This window comes from Chiloscyllium plagiosum, unplaced genomic scaffold, assembly GCF_037043375.1.
Source record: "Chiloscyllium plagiosum isolate Xiang-an unplaced genomic scaffold, Cpla_swu_hap1 HiC_scaffold_45, whole genome shotgun sequence".
In the NCBI taxonomy this organism is placed as follows: Eukaryota; Metazoa; Chordata; class Chondrichthyes; order Orectolobiformes; family Hemiscylliidae; genus Chiloscyllium; species Chiloscyllium plagiosum.
The window spans coordinates 152,501-174,053 of record NW_028270183.1 but is presented as its reverse complement, the minus strand read 5'-3'; the positions used below and the strand labels follow the sequence as shown (position 1 = coordinate 174,053).

Sequence of the window (21,553 nt, the reverse complement as noted above, 5' to 3'; positions counted from 1 at the left end):
AACACCATGGGCCCTCACCTTGCTCAGCAGCCTCCAGTGTGGCACCTTATCAAAGGCCTTTTGGAAGTCTAGGTAGATAACATCCACTGGGTTTCCCTGGTCTAACCTACTTGTCACCTCTTCAAAGTACTCCAACAGGTTTGTCAGGCACGACCTTCCCTTACTAAATCCATGTTGACTTGTTCTAATCCGACCCTGCTCTTCCAAGAATTTAGAAACCTCATCCTTAATGATGGATTCTAGAATTTTACCAACAACTGAGGGTAGGTTAATTGGCCTATAATTTTCCATCTTTTGCCTTGATCCTTTCTTGAACAAGGGGGTTACAAAAGCGATCTTCCAATCATCCGGGACTTTCCCTGACTCCAGTGACTTTTGAAAGATCTCAACCAACGCCTCCACTATTTCCTCAGCCACCTCCCTCAGAACTCTAGGATGTAGCCCAATTTAGAATTTTTTTTTGAAATATTTGTGTCATCGATAGTCACAGGTGAGGTGCCGGAAGACTGGAGGTTGGCTAATGTGGTGCCACTGTTTAAGAAAGATGGTAAGAACAAGCAAGGGATCTTTACACAAGTGAGCCTGAAGTCAGTGGTGGGCAGGTTGTCGGAGGGAATCCTGAGGGATAGGATGTACATGTATTTGGAAAGGCAAGGGCTAATTAGGGATAGTCAACATGGCTTTGTATGTGCGAAATCATGTCTCACAAACTGGCTTGAGTTTTTTTGAAGAAGTTACAAAGAGGATTGAGGGCAGAGTGGTAGATGTGATCTATATGGACTTCAGTAAGGCGTTCAAAGAACAAAGTTGAAACTTTATTGCTGGAACAGCACAGCAGGTCAGGCAGCATCCAGGGAACATCCAGCATCCTCAGGAAGGGCCTGTGCCCGAAACGTCGAATCTCCTATTCCCTGGATGCTGCCTGACCTGCTGTGCTGTTCCAGCAATAAAGTTTCAACTTTGATCTCCAGCATCTGCAGACCTCACTTTCTGTTCAAAGAACAAAGAAAGGTTACAGCCCAGGAGCAGGCCCTTCGGCTCTCCAAGTCTGAACTGATCCAAATGTACTGTCTAAATTTGTCGGTCAATTCTTGAGCATTTGTATCCCTTTGCTCCCCACCTACTCATGCATCTGTCCAGACTCATCTTAAATGAATCTACCGTGCCTGCCTCTACCACCTCTGCTGGCAACGAGTTCCAAACGCGCACCATCCTCTGTGTGAAGTACTTGCCACGTGTATCCCCCTTAAACCGTCCATCTCTCGCATTGAAAGCGTGACCTCCCGTTATTGAATCCTTCACCCTGGGAAAAGCTTGTTTCTATCCAACCTGTCTATACCCTTCATGATTTTGTATATCTCAATCAGGTCCCCCATCAATCTCCTTTTTTTTCTTGTGAAAGTAAACCTAATCTACTCAACCTCTCTTCATAGCTAGCACCTTCCATACCAGGCAACATCCTCGTAAACCTTCGCTGCACCCTCTCCAAAGCGTCCACATCCTTTTGGTAATGTGGCGCCCAGAACTGTACACAGTATTCTAAATGCGGCCGAACCAATGTCTTGGACAATTTTAACATGACCTGCCAGCTCTTATACTCAATACCCCGTCCAGTGAAGGCAAGCATACGATATGCCTTCTTGACCACTCTATCCACCTGTGCAGCAACCTTCAGGGTACAATGGACCTGCCCTCCCAGATCTCTCTGCTCATCAACCTTTCCCAAAGCTCTTCCATTCATTGTATAATTCACTCTAGAGTTAGTCTTGTCTAAATGCATCACCTCACATTTGTCTGGATTGAAAGCCATCTGCCACTTTTCTGCCCAACACTCCAGTCTATCTATATCCTCCTGTATTCTCTGACAGTCCCTTATGCTTTCTGCTACTCCACCAATCTTCATGTCATTTGCAAAATTGCTGATCACGCCAACAGTGCCCTCTTCTAGATCATTTATGTATATTACAAACAACAGTGGCCCCAACACTGACCCCTTTGGACCACCACTGGTTACCTTTCTCCATTTCGAGAAACTGCCTTCAACTAATTACTCTGTCTCCTGTTGCTCAACCAATTCTTTCTCCACCTAGCTGGAACACCCTGCGCACCATGTGACTTCACTTTCTCCATTTAGTCTACCATGGGGAACCTTGCCTAACGCCTTACTAAAGTCCATGTATATGACATCAACAACCCTTCCTTCATCTAACAACTTGGTCACTTCCTTGAAGAACTCTATTAAGTTGGTAAGGCACGATCTCCCCGCACAAAACCATGTTGCCTATCACTGATAAGCCCATTCTTTTCTAAATATAAATGGATCCTATCCCTCAGTACCCTCTCCAGCAACTTCCCCACCACCGACGTCAGGCTCACTGGTCTGTAGTTACCCAGAATGTCCCTACTACCCTTCTTGTACAGGGGGACAACATAAGCAACCCTCCAGACCTCCAGCACCTCACCTGTATTTAATGATACCATAAAGATATTTGTCAGGGCCCCAGCAATTTCCTCTCTCAGCAACCTGGGATAGATCCCATCCGGTCCCTGGGGATTGTTCACCTTAATAACCTCTAGCATACCCAACACATCATCCCTACTTACACCAACGTGATCCAGACTAATAAAACTTCTATCTCTAATCTCAAGATTCATCATGTTCCTCTCCTCAGTGAACACTGATGCAAAGTAATCATTCAGAATCTCACCCATTCTCTTAGGTTCGGCAGACAGCCTTCCTTCATTATCTTTTAATGGACCAATCCTTTCTCTAGTTACCCGCTTGCTTTTTATATAAGAATAAAATGCTTCGGGATTCTCCTTAATTCTGCTTGCTAAAGCTATTTCAAGACCCCTTTAAGCCCGCTTGATTTCTTGTTTTAAGACTTGTTCTACTCTTCCGATATTCCTTCAGGGCCCCTTCTGTTCTTAGCTGCTCGGACCTTATGTACGCTTCCCTTTTCCTCTTGGCTAGTCGTACAATTTCTCCTGTCATCCATGAATCTTGCCCTTCCTATCCTTCGACAAGGTTCCCCATTAGAGACTGGTTAGCAAGGTTAGATCTCATGAAATACAAGGAGAACTCGCCATTTGGATACAGAACTGGCTCAAAGGTAGAAAACAGAGAGTGGTGGTGGGTTGTTTTTTTCAGACTGGAGGCCTATGACCAGTGGAGTGCCACAAGGATTGCTGCTGGGTCCACTACTTTTCATCACTTATATAAATGATTTGAATGTGAGTTTAAGAGGTATAGTTAGGAAGTTTGCTGATGACCCCAAAATAGGAGGTGTAGTGGACAGCGAAGAAGGTTACTTCAGATTACAATGGGATCTTGATCAGATGGGCTAGTGAGCTGAGAAGTGGCAGATGGAGTTTAATTCAGATAAATGTGAGGTGCTGCATTTTTGAAAAGCAAATCTTAGCAGGACTTGTACACTTAATGGCAAAGTCCTGGGGAGTGTTGCTGAACAAAGAGACCTTGGAGTGCAGGTTCATAGCTCCTTGAAAGTGTAGTCGCAGGTAGATAGGATAGTGAAGAAGGTGTTTGGTATGCTTTCCTTTTTGGTCAGAGTATTGAGTACAGGAGTTGGGAGGTCATGTTGCATCTGTACAGGACATTGGTTAGGCCACTGTTGGAATATTGCGTGCAATTCTGGTCTCTTTCCTATGGGAAAGATGTGTGAAACTTGTAAATCTTTTCTGAACCCTTTCAAGGATGTTGCCACGGTTGCAGGATTTAAGCTATAGGAAGAGGCTGAATAGGCTGGGGCTGTTTTTCTTGGAGCGTCAGAGGTTGAGGGATGACCTTATAGAGGTTTACAAATTCATCAGGGGCATGGATAGGATAAATAGGCAAACTCTTTTCCCTGGGGTCGGGGAGTCCAGAACTAGAGGGCATAGGTTTAGGGTGAGAGGGGAAAGATATAAAAGAGACCTAAGGGGCAACTTTTTTCACATAGAGGGTGGTACGTGTATGGAATGAGTTGCCAGAGGAAGTGCTGGAGGCTAGTATAATTCAGCATTTAAAAGGCCAAAAGGAAGGGTTTGGAGGGATATAGGCTGGGTGCTGGCAGATGGGGCTAGAATGGGTTGGGATATCTGGTCGGCATGGACGGGTTGGATGGCAGGTAAGCTGTGCGTCGCTATGACTCTATAATTTAGTTCTAAGCCAAACCAGGTTAGCTGATTGTTTAACATTTGTACTAAGTACCCTTTCTATTGTCTTCATTTAGCTCATGCATGAGGGATTCTTGAGTTACAGGTGATATTATAACATCAGCAATTGGAAGTTCAGAATGGAGATTGTGGTAGTGTCCCTGCTGGTGGACTATTAGTTCCCTGATTCAGATCCCACCTGATCCAGATGTGCAATAATGTATCTGGAAAAAAAAATGGAAATTCAGAATGGTGGGGTTCTTGTGGCTCTACCTCAAGGAGACTCTGGTTCAAGTCCCACCTGCTCCAGAGATGTGTAACAACATCTGAATTTATTAGATTAGATTCCTGTGAAGTTATTAGATTAGATTCCCTACAGTGTGGAAACTTCAGCCCAACAAGTCCACACCGATCTTCCGAAGAGTAATCCACCCAGTCCCATTTCTCTCTCTAACACTATGGGCAATTTAGCATGGCCAATTCACCTGACCTGCACATCTTTTGGACTGTGGGAGGAAACCGGATCGCCCGGAAGAAACCCACGCAGACACGGGGAGAATGTGCAAACTCCACACAGATAGTTGCTCGAGGCTGGAATCAAACCTGGGACCCTCATTGCGTGAGGCAACAGTGCTAACCACTTCGCCACCGTGCCGCCCATAAAAAGCGGCTCAGGCTCCTTCAAGCCTGAACTGATCAGTTAGAAAATGCGTGCAAGTTTGGAATGAAGGCAAGAATCTGAGACAGGCTGAGATGTGATGCCTGATACAAATAGATCTAATATTTCAGGGGAATCCTGATTACTGACCATCCAGCCTAGCCCATTAGAGGTCTAAATTACTGATTAAGAGGATTCTTTTTACATCACATGATAATTTGACCATTTGTGTCATGACACAAGAGTTTGAGCAATGGCAAGTACATTAATGTTCTGTGCTACTAAGCAATAAAGGCAGAAGGGCATCCACTGTCCAGAATTTCCTCTCCTTCCTATAGGAAAGATGTTGTAAAACTAGAAAGGGTTCAGAACAGATTTACAAGAATGTTGCCAGGGTTGGAGGATTTGAGCCATGGGGAGAGGCTGAACAGGCTGGGGTTGTTTGCCCTGGAGCGTTGGAGGTTGATGGGTGACCTTTATAGAGGTTTACAAAATTGAGGGGCATGGATAGAGTAAATAGGCAAAGTCTTTTCCCTGGGGTCGGGGAGTCCAGAACTAGAGGGCATAGGTTTAGGGTAACAGGGAAGATATAAAAGGGACCTAAGGTGCAACGTTTTCATGCAGAGGGTGGTACGTGTATGGAATGAGCTACCAGAGGAAGTGGTGGATGCTGGCACAATTGCAACATTTAAGAGGCATTTGGATGGGTATATAAATAGGAAGGGTTTGGAGGGATATAGGCGTGTGCTGGCAGGTGGGACTAGATTGGGTTGGGATATCTGGTCGGCAGGGATGGGTTGGACCGAAGGTTCTGTTTCCATGCTGCACATCTCTATGACTCTTAATACCAGGTGACTTCTTCCTGTTGGCTAATGCGTGCTAGTCATTAAGACAAAGACCAATTAGATGAAAGTTTACAGTGCTGGATTATTCAGTTGATTAATCTTTGTCAACTAGGATATGCTAAACTTTGTTGTCAATACATGTTTAAGCTCTGCACTCCGATATGGGAAGAATGCACTCTTTATTGACTGGGTGTCAGTTAGCTCAGTTGGCTGGACAATACAGAGTGATGCTAACACTGGATTCCATTCCCACACCAGCTGAAGTTACCATAAAGGTCCTGCCTTCTCAACTTTGCCCTTTGCCTGAAGTGTGGTTACCCTCAAGTTAAACGGCACCAGTCTTCTCTTTCTAATGGCAGGGAATCCCTGTAATCCTATGGGACTGTGACAGAATTTCTGCTGATAAAGTCACCAATGTGGTTGGTTTAAGGATTCTGGATCATGTGCAAGAATACATTTTAAAAATTGTCAACAGATCAGAGATGTGGTACATGGCAAGCAGAGGGGTAGGGGTGTAGGTTTGCTCGCTGAGCTGTAGGTTTGATATCCAGACGTTTCATTACCTGGTTAGGTAACATCATCAATGGCGACCTCCAAGTGAAGCGAAGCTGTTGTCTCCTGCTTTCTATTGATATGTTTGTCCTGAATGGGGTTCCTGGAGTTTGTGGTGATGCAATTTCCTGTTCGTTTTCTGCAAGGTTGATAGATGGTATCTAGATCTATGTGTTTGTTTATGACGTTGTGGTTGGAGTGCCAGGCCTCTAGGAATTCTCTGGCATGTCTTTGCTTAGCCTGTCCCAGGATAGATGTGTTGTCCCAGTCGAAATGGGAGACATATCTTGATTTTTTTTTTCGTTTCTACATATAAATTGTATCTGGGCTGTTGTTCTCCTCCACTTGAGTAGTCCAGATCAATTATACCAATTCTGTTCCTGTATAGCTATATTCCTCATTCTTAAAAGTTGAAATAGTCTGCTTAAAGTTAACTTTGTTAAATATTCCGCAACCCCTCAACTCCATTTGGGTAATTTTGTCAGCCTTAGCTGTGGTGGGATTGCATAAGTCACAAGATATGTACAACTTTTAAGTCAGTGGTTCGCACTTGTCCCACTTGCATGCAGACCTTAGTTGATGACAAAAACAACTGCAATAAAGCAGCGTGGCAACATTCAATAAGTAATTATTCAAGTTTATGTCAAACAAACTTGTAAGGAGATCTCCGCTATCTGTAAGAATAATAGGGTAATTATGGTAGGGAATTTTAACTTTCCAAACAATGACTAGGACTGCCATAGCATTAAAGGTTTAGATGGAGAGGAGTTTCTTAAGTGTGTACAAGACAATTTTCTGATTCAGTATGTGGATGTACCTACTAAAGAAGGTGCAAAATTGACCTACTCTTGGGAAATAAGGCAGGGCAGGTGACTGATGTAAGTGGGGGAGCACTTTGGGGCCAGCGACCATCATTTTATTCGTTTTAAAATAGTGATGGAAAAGGATAGACCAGGTCTAAAAGTTGAAGTTCCAAATTGGAGGAAGACCAGTTTTGACGGTATTAGGCAAGAACTTTCGAAAGCTGACTGGAGGCAGATGTTCGCAGGTAAAGGGACGGCTGGAAAATGAGAAGCCTTCAGAAATGAGATAACAAGAATCCAGAGAAAGTATATTCCTGTCAGGATGAAAGGGAAGGCTAGTAGGTATAGGGAATGCTGGATGACTAAAGAAATTGAGGGTTTGGTTTAGAAAAAGAAGGAAGCATATGTCAGGTATAGACAGGATAGATCGAGTGAATCTTTAGAGTATAAAGGATGTAGGAGTATACTTAAGAGGAAGAGGGCAAAATGTCCCATTTCGACTGGGACAACACATCTATCCTGGGACAGGCCAAAGGGTTTTTACAAATATATTAAGGACAAAAGGGTAACTAGGGAGAGAATAGGGCCCCATAAAGATCAGCAAGGCGGCCTTTGTGTGGAGCCACAGAAAATGGGGGAGATACTAAATGAATATTTTGCATCCGTATTTACTGTGGAAAAGGATATGGAAGATATAGATAAGGAAATAGATGGTGAAATCTTGCAAAATGTCCAGATTACAGAGGAGGAAGTGCTGGATGTCTTGAAACAGTGAAAGGTGGATAAATCCCCAGGGCCTGATCAGGTGTACCCGAGAACTCTGTGGAAAGCTAGAGAAGTGATTGCTGGGCCTCTTGCTGAGATATTTGTGTCATCGATAGTCACAGGTGAGGTGCCGGAAGACTGGAGGTTGGCAAACGTGGTGCCAATGTTTAAGAAGGGTGGTAAAGACAAGCCAGGGAACTATAGACTGGTGAGCCTGACGTCAGTGGTGGGTAAGTTGTTGGAGTGAATGCTGAGGGACAGGATGTACATGTATTTAGAAAGGCAAGGACTGATTCGGGATAGTCAACATGGCTTTGTGCGTGTGAAATCATGTCTCACAAACTTGATTGAGTTTTTTAAAGAAGTAACAAAGAAGATTGATAAGGGCAGAGCAGTAGATGTGATCTATATGGACTTCAGTAAGGCATTCGACAGAGTTCCCCATGGGAGACTGATTAACAAGGTAAGATCTCATGAAATATAGGGAAAACTAGCCATTTGGATACAGAACTGGCTCAAAGGTAGAAGGCAGAGGGTGGTGGTGGAGGGTTGTTTTTCAGACTGGAGACCTGTGACCAGTGGAGTGTCACAAGGTTCGGTGCTGGGCCCTCTACTTTTTGTCATTTACATAAATGATTTAGATGCAAGCATAAGAGGTACAGTTAGTAAGTTTGCAGATGACACTAAAATTGGAGGTGTAGTGGATAGCGAAGAGGGTTACCTCAGATTACAACAGGATCTGGACCAGATGGGCCAATGGGTTGAGAAGTGGCAGATAGAGTTTAATTCAGATAAATGCGAGGTGCTGCATTTTGGGAAAGCAAATCTTAGTAGAACTTATACACTTAATGGTAAGATCCTAAGGAGTGTTGCTGAACAAAGAGACCTTGGAGTGCAGGTTCATAGCTCCTTGAAAGTGTAGTCGCAGGTAGATAGGATAGTGAAGAAGGCGTTTGGTATGCTTTCCTTTATTGGTCAGAGTATTGAGCACAGGAGTTGGGAGGTCATGTTGTGGCTGTACAGGACATTGGTTAGGCCACTGTTGGAATATTGCGTGCAATTCTGGTCTCCTTCCTATCGGAAAGATGTTGTGAAACTTGAAAGGGTTCAGAAAAGATTTACAAGGATGTTGCCAGGTTGGAGGATCTGAGCTACAGGGAGAGGCTGAACAGGCTGGGGCTGTTTTCCCTGGAGTGTTGGAGGCTGAGGGGTGACCTTATAGAGGTTTACAAAATTGAGGGGCACGGATAGGATAAATAGACAAAATCTTTTCCGCGGGGTCGGGGAGTCCAGAACTGGAGGGCATAGGTTTAGGGTGAGAGGGGAAAGATATAAAAGAGACCTAAGGGGCAACTTTTTCACGCAGAGGGTGGTACGTGTATGGAATGAGCTGCCCGAGGAAGTGGTGGATGCTGGTACAATTGCAACATTTAAGAGGCATTTGGATGGGTATATGAATAGGAAGGGTTTGGAGGGATATGGGCCGGGTGCTGGCAGGTGGGACTAGATTGGGTTGGGATATCTGGTCGGCATGGACGGGTTGGACCGAAAGGTCCGTTTCCATGCCGTACATCTCTTTGGCTCTACCTCTGATTACCTCTGTATAGATCAGTTTGTAAACTCTTCAAATATAATGATTTGTTTTAAAGCACTTTGAAAAAATGTCAGTACAGATATTTCATGTACCTAGAGGTTTCAGTCAAGCTGTTTGCATTCTCTGTTGAGCAGGATAGCCTCCCATCACTCTTCAATCTTTCTAAGTGGCAAAGTGCCGCAATCTTAATGTTCAGTCCAAATCAAAGACTGATGACTTTTTTTTCCAATGTTTATGGTCTATTCAAGATATATAAGAAGCTTCTCTGCCCATTCAGCAGGTCCAGCACTCTTTCCCTGCTATATCTGAGAGAGCTTGTGAAAGGAGCGGGGCCAGCCAGCACCCAGCCTCAGTGTGGAGTGTACTCTTGGGTGTGAGAGAGTGACATCCTGTATTTCTGCGACCCCAACAGTGGTCATGACTGACAGTTTGGAAAGCTTTGCACCATGCTCTGTAAATGGTGAATATATGGCAGATATAAACTAAGAAATAATAAATCGGAGAGACTCATGGACTTCTGTTGTGATGATCAAATCCATTTGTTTAGCTGTCTCTTCCTTCCCTTTTTCTAGCCCATCATGCCAAAGTTCCTCTAACATCAACGCAGCATTGAAAACAATAGAAATCATGGTCCTAATTCTCCATTGGTTGGAGCCCTGCCTTGCGCAAAGAGAGTTGTTGTTGTTGGAGGTTGGTCTGCTAAGTCCCAGGACATCATTGTAGAATTAGCTGAAGGTAGTGTTTGAACTCGCATCATTCTTACCTGTTTCATCAGTGATCTTCCCTCCATTGTAAGGTCCGAAGTGGGGAAATTAGCTGACTGTAACACAATGTTCAACACCATTCCTGACACCTGAGATATTGAAGCAGTTCTTGATTATGTGCAACAAGACCTGGACTGCATTCAGCCTTGGGCTGATGTGTGAGGCAAATGCTGCTTGCCGCTCAAGTGCCAGGCAATGACTGTCTCCAGCAATGAAGTGGAGGCTTTGGTGTTGAACTGAGATGGGCAAAGTTTAAAAATCACACAACACCAGGTTATAGTCCACAGCTTCATTCTGAAGTACAGGCTTTCAGAGCACTGCTCCTCCTTCAGGTGGCTCGTGGGGCAGGATCATTGGATACAGAATTTATAGTAAAAGATCAAGTATCATACAACTCATGCGATGTATTGAACAAACCTAGATTGCTGTCAAGTCTTTAATCACTTCGAATGGGGATACAGGTTTCAATTGATTTGAATTAATATGTAAATCCCAGAACATCTTTCAAGTCACAGACCCAAGGTAATTTCAGTTTTTATATTAAAAAAGTGACATTTCAGCTCAGACAATGCATTAAAGGTGTGAGATTAGAGTCTGTCTGTATCCCAATCTTGAGAGTCCGACTGGTTCTATTTCCAAAATGGGAATTTATAAAATTTCACATCGACTGACTGCCTACAAATTGTGCTTTTGGAACAAAATAGAATGTATCTGCAAATACATTCCAAATAAACCTGTTGGACTATAACCGTGTGATTTTTTAACTATCTCCAACAAGAGAGAATTTAATCATTTGTCCCTTGACATTCATTAGCAATCCCATTACTCAATTCCCCATTCTTGTCATCATGAGGACACTATCGACTAGAAATTGACCTGGATTAAGTATATAAACATTGGTCACAGTGTGGGTCAGAGATAGGAGTTCTATGGTGACTACTCCAACTCCCATCTATCCAATCCTTGTATGCCATCTTTAAGGAATAGTGAGGAGTGTGATGGAATGCTTTCCACGTGACTGGATGAATGCAGCTCTAACAGTACTTAAGAAGCTTGACAGCATCCAGGACAAATCAGCCTGCTGGATTCACACCCTAATCGCAATCTTCAGTGTTCACTCTATTCATTGCTGAAACATAGTGACAGCAACATGTACCATCTTCGAGATAACTCACAGTAGCTCATCAAAGCATTATTGACAGCACATTTCAAGTCTGTGACCTCGATTATCTAGAAGGTCAGTGGCAATAGATACATGAGAACATGCCTGCAAGTTTCCGTCCAAGGCCCAGCCCATCCTAACTTGGAACTCTATTGCCATTCCTTCATTGTTATGTTTGGTGAAATTCCTGAAACACTCAGCACTGTTTTGTCACTGCACATCAAGGACTGCAGCAGTTCAAGAAGACAGCTCACTGCCATTTTCTCAAAGGCAGTTACGATGGGCAATACAGTCCGTTCTGCTATAACGCACATTTCTTCAATGCGATTTGGCTATTAAACGTTTGTAGAATTTAGACCATTATTTGTAGAATGTGAACTTTCCTTACCTAAATTGGCTAGAACGAGATTCTGGCCCCATTGGATTAAATGTTGCTGCTATTATGTGATTTCATCCTCACTAATACTCCACACTGGAGCCCCCCCCCTCAAGGATGTGTACTCAGCCCCCTACTCTACTAACATTCTATCCCCATGACTGCATTGCCATATACCAGACTAATGCCATTTACAAGTTCGCTCATGACACCACCACAATCGGTCGAATCTCAGATGGCGACGAAACAGACTCCAGATGGGAGGTGGAAAATCTGTAAAAACCACCATCTGTAAGAACCACCTAGCTCTCAATGCCGGCAAAACCAAGGAACTCATTATTGACTTTTGGCGGGATGTTACTCATGACCCCCTATGCATTAACATCGCAGAGGTGGAACGAGTGGAGAGGGTCATCCACAACAAGCTATAGCCAAGTTCTAGCCAATTTAGGTAAGGAAAGTTCACATTCTACAAATAATGGTCTAAATTCTACAAACGTTTAATAGCCAAATCGCATTGAAGAAATGTGCGTTATAGCTGCTGGGAGTGGTCATCCACAACAAGCTTTGTTGAACTCTTCATGTGGACGCACTGGTTACAAAGGCCCAACAATGTCTCTCAGGCAGCTGAGGAAATTTGGCATGACTGCGCATATCCTTGTCAACTTTTATAGGTGTATCAACAAGAGCATTCTGTCTGGATGTATCGCCACCTGATATGGTAACTGTAACATTCAAGATTGGAGACAGTTACAGAGAGTGGTGAACTCGGCCCGGACAATCTCAAAGGCCAACCTCCGATCTACAGAATTCATCTACCAGGTCCACTGTCAAGGAAAAGCTGCCAGCATTCTTAAAGATCCATCCCACCCTGGCAATGTTTTTCTACAACGTCTACCATCGGGGAGAAGGTACAGAAGCCTGAACACATGCACCAACCAGTTTCGCAACAGTTTCTACCCTACTGTTGTTAGAATACTGAATGGACTCACAAGCTCTTAACATTCGCCTGTACCTGTATTTTTGTTTTTGCTGCTGTTTACCTATTATTTACTTATCTATGCTGCTTAACTCTGTGATCTGCCTGTATTGCTCACAAGACAAAGCTTTTCACTGTGCTTCAATACAAGTGATAATAAATTCAATTCAGTTCAACGTCTGGTCACCTATCTTCTTGGTCACCTCTTCAAAAAACTCAATCAAATTCGAGAGACCTTATTTCCCACATACAAAGTTGACTATCCCTAATCAGTTCTTGCCTTTCCAAATGCATTTTGATTCTGTCTGTCAGAAATACCTCTAACTTACTCACCACTGACATCAAGCTCACCAGCCTATAATTCCCTGGCTTTTCCTTGCTGCCTGCCTTAAGTAATGGCACAACATTGGCCACTCTCCAGTCCTTTAGAACCTCACTCCCTGGCTGTCAATGATACAAATATCTCTGCTGGCGTCAACACAATTTCTTCCCTAGCTTCCTATAATGTTCTGGATACAATTGATCAGGTCCCAGTGATTTATCTACCTTTTTATGCATTTTAAGATCTTCAGCACCTCATCTTCTGTAATATAGGCTGTTTTCAAGATGTCACTATTTATTTCTTCAAATTCTCTAGCTTCCATGTCTTTCTCCACAGTAAATGCTGACATAAAATATTGACCATGGCACCTCTAACAATTTGCATCCACTTGCCTACTAACAAGGGTTCTTGTATTATGCAGTATCAAGGTTGGTTTTCTCCCTGAATTTGTATTCTTGCAAAATGTCCTGATGCATGCAAAATGAAAGCTTTTGACAAGATGTATTTTTTTCAGCAGTACTCATTAATGACTAAAAGGAAAGTTAAGTTTGATTACAGAAACTAATGTGAAGCATACAAACAAATATTGAGTCTTTAAAGATATTTAAAAAAGAAAAGAGCAAGTGGAGTGAGAGTTGGTCCTTTACTGAGAATACAGGTAATTAATATTGGAAAATCAGGAAAAAGGTCTCCTTGTTTAAGAATGTATATAAATGCTTTAGAGAGAAAGTTCATCCGAATTATACCTGAGATGGTAGGGTTATCTTTTGAGCAAAGGGCCTATTCTCATTGGAGTTTAGAAGAATAAGATGCGTTCTTATTGAAACATTTAAGATCCTAGAGGACTTGACAGGGTGTATATCAAGAGGATGTTTTCCCCTTTTGATAGAGGGTGGAATTAGGCATAGTTTAAATAGAAGGAGTCTCCTATTCAATACTGAAATGTGGATAAATTCCTTCACTGGCTGTGGGTAGTTGGAATTCTGTCTTCGCAAGACAGTGGTGGATGCAGGGTCAATGAGTACTTTTAAGGCAACAGTAGATAAACTTTGACTCCCATATTAGTTAAGAGCATCTGCATGGAAAATATGGAGTTGAGGCCACTTTCAGATTAGCCATGGCTTTATCGAAAGACAGAGCAGGCTTTAGGGGCCAAGTGACCTAATGTTGCTCCTTAATGTTTTATTAACTTTAAAGCTATTGTGTATGTGGTTATTGTAATTGTATGCACTAACGTGAATAATACTGTAGTTGAAAGAGTGGACTGAGTATTCATAGATTCATACAGCGCAGAAAACATCTTCAGCCCATTGAGTCTGCCCTGACATAACTACCACTAAAAATATGCTCATCCCAATTTCCTGCACTTACCCATTTCCTTGAATGTTATAAAATTTGAAGTACACATCCAAATATTTTTTAAAGTGGTAAGGTTTCCAGCCTCCACTACCTTCTCAGGCTGTGCATTCCAGATTCCCACCACCCACTGAGTGGACATGATTTTCCCCCAAATCCCTCTGAATCTCCTACCCCTTACCCTCAAACTATGCCCTCTTGTCATTGACCCCTTAACCAAAGGGAACAGCTGCTCTCTGATCACCCCGTCCGTAACCATAACCTTATACACCTCACATATACCCAGAAAATGGAGACTTCAACTCCAAACCAATGGATGATTTGTATAATCTTACTATTACTTGTCTTTAATGTCTCTCTGAAAAGGACTTTAAAACCTTGTTTTAATTCTTACCCAAAGATGATATTCAGAGGGTTAGAGGTATAAAAATAGAGGAAAGGCTGGGACATCTTTCACTGGAGTGTAGGAGGTCAAGGGGTGACTTTATAGAGGTTTATCAAATCATGGGCATAGATAAGGTGAATAGCAAAGGTCTTTTCCCTAGAGAGGGGGAGTTCACTGCAGGAGACATTTTTTTTAAGGTGAGAGAAGATTTTTAAAAAGGACATGAGGGGCAACGGTTTTCTTCAGAGAGTGGTTTGACTGTGGAATGAGCTCCAGAGAAAGTGCTAGATAAAGGCATTGAAAAGATCTGGAGGGATATGGGCTAAGCACAGGCAGGTGGGACTAGTTTAGTTTGGGATTATGATGGACAGGTTGGACCTAAGGACCTGTCTCCATGTTGTATGACTCTACATTCAGAGATATCTCTGGCACAGCACTGCTCTTAGATCACTGAACTTAATCTCAGTTTAGATTATGCTACTCGAGAACTCTGGTAATGAATCAAGAACACCAAGGCTGCTGTCTTATTTTCACAGTATAAATGCAAGATTAATACAAATTTGAGGTTTTTCTTACTTGCCTGTTTTTCGCAGAAGTTGAAATGGGACGAAGGAAATCGAAGCGAAAGCCTCCTACTAAGAAGAAGGTGCTTGGAACTCTAGAAACACAATTCACGTGTCCATTCTGTAACCATGAAAAGTCATGTGATGTTAAGATGTAAGTGTGTGATGTCATGACTGTTTTTAAGGGCTTGACATATTGCACGATTGCAGATGTTCTGGTTGTTGTACTTTGAAACAACAACTAATGTTGAAAACAATGGAAGGGATAGGAAAGAGAGTAGACCATCAAGCCAGCTCAGCTATTCAGCACAATAATGACTGATCTTGGGTTTCATGTCCCCTTTCCTATCTGCACTTGATTCCATGAGAGGTCAAAAGTCTGTTATCTGACTTTTAAATATATCTGATGATGAACACTCTGGAACAGGGAATTCCAATGATTTATAATCCTTTGAGTGAGTAATTTCTCCTCAATTCTGTACTAAATGATCAGCCCCTCTACCTGAGACTGTACCCATTATTTTAAATTTTCTGATCAAGTGAAAACCATGTAAATGTTTGAACACTATCAAGTAACTTCAGAATTTTATAATTTCAACGAGATCACCTTTCATACTGCTAATCTACAAAGGATATAGACCCAGTTCTCTCAGCATACCATCATAGTACAACCCTGTCATCCCAGTGACAACTCTAGTGAATCATTGCTACAATACATCAAAAACAGGTGCATCTTTTCTTAAATATTAAGACCAAAACTACACTCACTATTTTAGATGTAGTCTTACCAAAACACTTTAGAAATGTAACAAGATTTCTTTCTTCTTGTACACCAATCTCCTTTGCATTAAAGACCAACTTGACGTTTGCCTTTCAGATTGCACGCTAACCTGTTTACTTTATGCACCCAAGGGCCTTTGAAATACAACACCTGCAAGTTTCACACCTTTTTAGAAAATATTCCGTTTTTCTATTCTCAAGAGCAAAGAGAATAACTTCACACTTTTTTAATGTTTTGATTGTTCTTCTATATTTTTGCCCACTCATCTAATCTGTCTGAATCTCTTTAAAGCCTCTTTCCTCCCACAGTTTACTTTCCCACGTAGCTTTGAATCATCAGCAGACTCCGATACATTAATTTCTAGTCTCACTAGTAAATTGCTCGTGTAACTAGATCATCTTTAGATTTCATGTCATGTTCACTGTCGTATTAAAGCAAGTCAAGACTCCCTTTTGTATAAATGGTGTGCCAATTTGATGCCATTTTGTATTACTTGTGTTATAACACTTCCCATATACTAGTCAAGCTTTGTTACATAATCCTTTATCTCCGTTATCTATGTAAATTATAAATAGCTGAGGTGTCAGCACAGACCCTTTGTCGTATGCTACTATTCACTGCGTGCCATCTTGAAAATTCCCTGCTTATGTCAATTCTCCTTCTTGTCTATTAACCAGTTCTCTATTCATGACAATATGTATCCCAATTCTATGATCCCTTATCTTGCCGACAAGCATTTTGTGCTGCACATTGTTCAGTGCCTTTCTGGAAGGTCAGGAATACTCCATATACTGGGCCCCCTTTACCTATCCTACTGTTTACACCTTGATAAAACCAGGTATGCTCCATATACTGGGTCCCCGTTACCTATCCTACGGTTAAACCCAGAAAAAGACAGGACTGCTCCATATACTGGGCCCTTTTTACCTATCCTACTGTTTACACCTCGATAAAGCCAGGAATGCTCTATATACTGGGCCCCCTTTACCTATCCTACAGGTTAAACATGGAAAAAGACAGGAATGCTCCACATACTGGGTCCTCTTTACCTATCCTTCAGGTTACACCCTCAAAGATCATAAATCTGTCAAATAGAAATTTGTAACTAAAACTGTATTGACTTGTCCTAAAGATTGTGTTTTTTTAAGTCAGTTGAGACTTCCTTAATATGAAATTCTAGCTTTTTGCAACACTTGACACGAGGCTAACTCGCCTGTAGTCCACTGTTTCCTATCTTGCTTCTTTCTCGGAAAGTAGTGTAACACTTACAATTTCCAATGTGACAGGACTACTCACCAACCTAAGGAATTTTGGAAAATCACAGCTAGCGTGTTAACTATCTGGGAAGCTATCTCGTTCAGAACCCAGAGACATAAATAAGTGGATCCTCGATCTGTTGTACTTTAGTTCCTTAAATTTCTCAATACTTATCTGTTGATATTAATTTTCATAATATCCATACCCTTTTTTCTCTTCAGCTTCCCACTTATTTCTGGATGGAAACTTACTACTTCTGCTGTAAAGCTTGAACAAATGTTTTGTATTTGTTCCACATGTTAACGCTACATAACTGTATCTGAAGGGCTAATATGTATATTAGGTACTCTGTTCCTTTTTGGATACTTATTGCAATCTGTTTATATGTTCCTGGATAGCAATACTACCGTATTGTACTGTTTCGTCTTTGCTAGCTTTTAAAACAGAGAGCTGAAAATGTGTTGCTGGGAAAGCGCAGCAGGTCAGGCAGCATCCAGGGAACAGGAGAATCGATGTTTCGGGCATAAGCCCTTCTTTCCTGAAGAAGGGCTTATGCCCGAAACGTCGATTCTCCTGTTCCCTGGATGCTGCCTGACCTGCTGCGCTTTTCCAGCAACACATTTTCAGCTCTGATCTCCAGCATCTGCAGACCTCACTTTCTCCTCATAGCTTTTAAAACAGTAAATCTCGCGCATTGTCTGTCTCACACGCTGTGTCTCTCTCAGGCTGGTCTTTGCCAGCATTTAAAACAGGTAATCTCGCTCGCTCTCGTGCACTCCCTCTCTCCCTGTCGCGCTCCCTCTCTCCCTGTCGCGCTCCCTCTCTCCCTGTCGCGCTCCCTCTCTCCCTGTCGCGCTCCCTCTCTCCCTGTCGCGCTCCCTCTCTCCCTGTCGCGCTCCCTCTCTCCCTGTCGCGCTCCCTCTCTCCCTGTCGCGCTCCCTCTCTCCCTGTCGCGCTCCCTCTCTCCCTGTCGCGCTCCCTCTCTCCCTGTCGCGCTCCCTCTCTCCCTGTCGAGCTCCATCTCTCCCTGTCGCGCTCCCTCTCTCCCTGTCGCGCTCCCTCTCTCCCTGTCGCGCTCCCTCTCTCCCTGTCGCGCTCCCTCTCTCCCTGTCGCGCTCCCTCTCTCCCTGTCGCGCTCCCTCTCTCCCTGTCGCGCTCCCTCTCTCCCTGTCGCGCTCCCTCTCTCCCTGTCGCGCTCCCTCTCTCCCTGTCGCGCGCTCTCTCTCCCTGTCGCGCGCTCTCTCTCCCTGTCGCGCGCTCTCTCTCCCTGTCGCGCGCTCCCTCTCCCTGTCGCGCGCTCCCTCTCCCTGTCGCGCGCTCCCTCTCCCTGTCGCGCGCTCTCCCCTCCCTGTCGCGCGCTCTCCCCTCCCTGTCGCGCGCTCTCCCCTCCCTGTCGCGCGCTCTCCCTCTCCCTGTCGCGCGCTCTCCCTCTCCCTGTCGCGCGCTCTCCCTCTCCCTGTCGCGCGCTCTCCCTCTCCCTGTCGCGCGCTCTCCCTCTCCCTGTCGCGCGCTCTCCCTCTCCCTGTCGCGCGCTCTCCCTCTCCCTGTCGCGCGCTCTCCCTCTCCCTGTCGCGCGCTCTCCCTCTCCCTGTCGCGCGCTCTCCCTCTCCCTGTCGCGCGCTCTCCCTCTCCCTGTCGCGCGCTCTCCCTCTCCCTGTCGCGCGCTCTCCCTCTCCCTGTCGCGCGCTCTCCCTCTCCCTGTCGCGCGCTCTCCCTCTCCCTGTCGCGCGCTCTCCCTCTCCCTGTCGCGCGCTCTCCCTCTCCCTGTCGCGCGCTCTCCCTCTCCCTGTCGCGCGCTCTCCCTCTCCCTGTCGCGCGCTCTCCCTCTCCCTGTCGCGCGCTCTCCCTCTCCCTGTCGCGCGCTCTCCCTCTCCCTGTCGCGCGCTCTCCCTCTCCCTGTCGCGCGCTCTCCCTCTCCCTGTCGCGCGCTCTCCCTCTCCCTGTCGCGCGCTCTCCCTCTCCCTGTCGCGCGCTCGCTCCCTCTCCCTGTCGCGCGCTCGCTCCCTCTCCCTGTCGCGCGCGCGCTCTCTCTCTCTGTCGCGCGTTCTCTCTCTCTCTCTGTCGCGCGCTCTCTCTCTCTGTCGCGCGCTCTCTCTCTCTGTCGCGCGCTCTCTCTCTCTGTCGCGCGCTCTCTCTCTCTGTCGCGCGCTCTCTCTCTCTGTCGCGCGCTCTCTCTCTCTGTCGTGCGCTCTCTCTCTCTGTCGCGCGCTCTCTCTCTGTCCCGCTCCACCTCTCTGCCCCGCTCCACCTCTCTGTCGCGCTCCACCTCCCTCCCTGTCGCGCGCTCTCCCCTCCCTGTCGCGCGCTCTCCCCTCCCTGTCGCGCGCTCTCCCTCTCCCTGTCGCGCGCTCTCCCTCTCCCTGTCGCGCGCTCCCTCTCTCTCTGTCGCGCGCTCTCTCTCTGTTGCGCGCTCTCTCTCTGTCGCGCGCTCTCTCTCTGTCGCGCGCTCTCTCTTTCTGTCGCGCGCTCTCTCTTTCTGTCGCGCGCTCTCTCTTTCTGTCGCGCGCTCTCTCTCTCTGTCGCGCGCTCTCTCTCTCTGTCGCGCGCTCTCTCTCTCTGTCGCGCGCTCTCTCTCTCTGTCGCGCGCTCTCTCTCTCTGTCGCGCGCTCTCTCTCTCTGTCGCGCGCTCTCTCTCTCTGTCGCGCGCTCTCTCTCTCTGTCGCGCGCTCTCTCTCTGCCCCGCTCCACCTCTCTGCCCCGCTCCACCTCTCTGCCCCGCTCCACCTCTCTGTCGCGCTCCACCTCTCTGTCGCGCTCCACCTCCCTCCCTGTCGCGCGCTCTCCCCTCCCTGTCGCGCACTCTCCCCTCCCTGTCGCGCGCTCTCCCCTCCCTGTCGCGCGCTCTCCCTCTCCCTGTCGCGCGCTCCCTCTCTCTCTGTCGCGCGCTCTCTCTCTGTCGCGCGCTCTCTCTCTGTCGCGCGCTCTCTCTCTGTCGCGCGCTCTCTCTTTCTGTCGCGCGCTCTCTCTCTCTGTCGCGCGCTCTCTCTCTCTGTCGCGCGCTCTCTCTCTCTGTCGCGCGCTCTCTCTCTCTGTCGCGCGCTCTCTCTCTCTGTCGCGCGCTCTCTCTCTCTGTCGCGCGCTCTCTCTCTCTGTCGCGCGCTCTCTCTCTCTGTCGCGCGCTCTCTCTCTCTGTCGCGCGCTCTCTCTCTCTGTCGCGCGCTCTCTCTCTCTGTCGCGCGCTCTCTCTCTGCCCCGCTCCACCTCTCTGTCGCGCTCCACCTCTCTGTCGCGCTCCACCTCTCTCTCTGTCGCGCTCTCCCCTCCCTGTCGCGCGCTCTCCCCTCCCTGTCGCGCGCTCTCCCCTCCCTGTCGCGCGCTCTCCCCTCCCTGTCGCGCGCTCTCCCCTCCCTGTCGCGCGCTCTCCCCTCCCTGTCGCGCGCTCTCCCCTCCCTGTCGCGCGCTCTCCCCTCCCTGTCGCGCGCTCTCCCCTCCCTGTCGCGCGCTCTCCCCTCCCTGTCGCGCGCTCTCCCCTCCCTGTCGCGCGCTCTCCCTCTCCCTGTCGCGCGCTCTCCTCTCTCTCTGTCGCGCGCTCTCTCTCTGTCGCGCGCTCTCTCTCTGTCGCGCGCTCTCTCTCTGTCGCGCGCTCTCTCTCTGTCGCGCGCTCTCTCTTTCTGTCGCGCGCTCTCTCTCTCTGTCGCGCGCTCTCTCTCTCTGTCGCGCGCTCTCTCTCTCTGTCGCGCGCTCTCTCTCTCTGTCGCGCGCTCTCTCTCTCTGTCGCGCGCTCTCTCTCTCTGTCGCGCGCTCTCTCTCTCTGTCGCGCGCTCTCTCTCTCTGTCGCGCGCTCTCTCTCTGCCCCGCTCCACCTCTCTGTCGCGCTCCACCTCTCTGTCGCGCTCCACCTCTCTCTCTGTCGCGCTCTCCCCTCCCTGTCGCGCGCTCTCCCCTCCCTGTCGCGCGCTCTCCCCTCCCTGTCGCGCGCTCTCCCCTCCCTGTCGCGCGCTCTCCCCTCCCTGTCGCGCGCTCTCCCCTCCCTGTCGCGCGCTCTCCCCTCCCTGTCGCGCGCTCTCCCCTCCCTGTCGCGCGCTCTCCCCTCCCTGTCGCGCGCTCTCCCTCTCCCTGTCGCGCGCTCCCTCTCTCTCTGTCGCGCGCTCTCTCTCTGTCGCGCGCTCTCTCTCTGTCGCGCGCTCTCTCTCTGTCGCGCGCTCTCTCTCTGTCGCGCGCTCTCTCTCTGTCGCGCGCTCTCTCTCTCTGTCGCGCGCTCTCTCTCTCTGTCGCGCGCTCTCTCTCTCTGTCGCG

General features: G+C 46.7%; 1 protein-coding gene across 1 annotated transcript in view; it reads left to right on the top strand.

Moving 5' to 3' along the window:
* elof1 (elongation factor 1) overlaps nt 1–21,553 on the top strand; it is a 48,173-nt gene that overhangs the window by 19,646 nt on the left and 6,974 nt on the right. The window contains exon 2 of the mRNA XM_043675497.2: nt 15,310–15,433. Coding sequence (XP_043531432.1) covers nt 15,318–15,433 — 116 coding nt within the window. The 5' untranslated portion in view covers nt 15,310–15,317. The remainder of the gene's footprint in view (nt 1–15,309; nt 15,434–21,553) is intronic.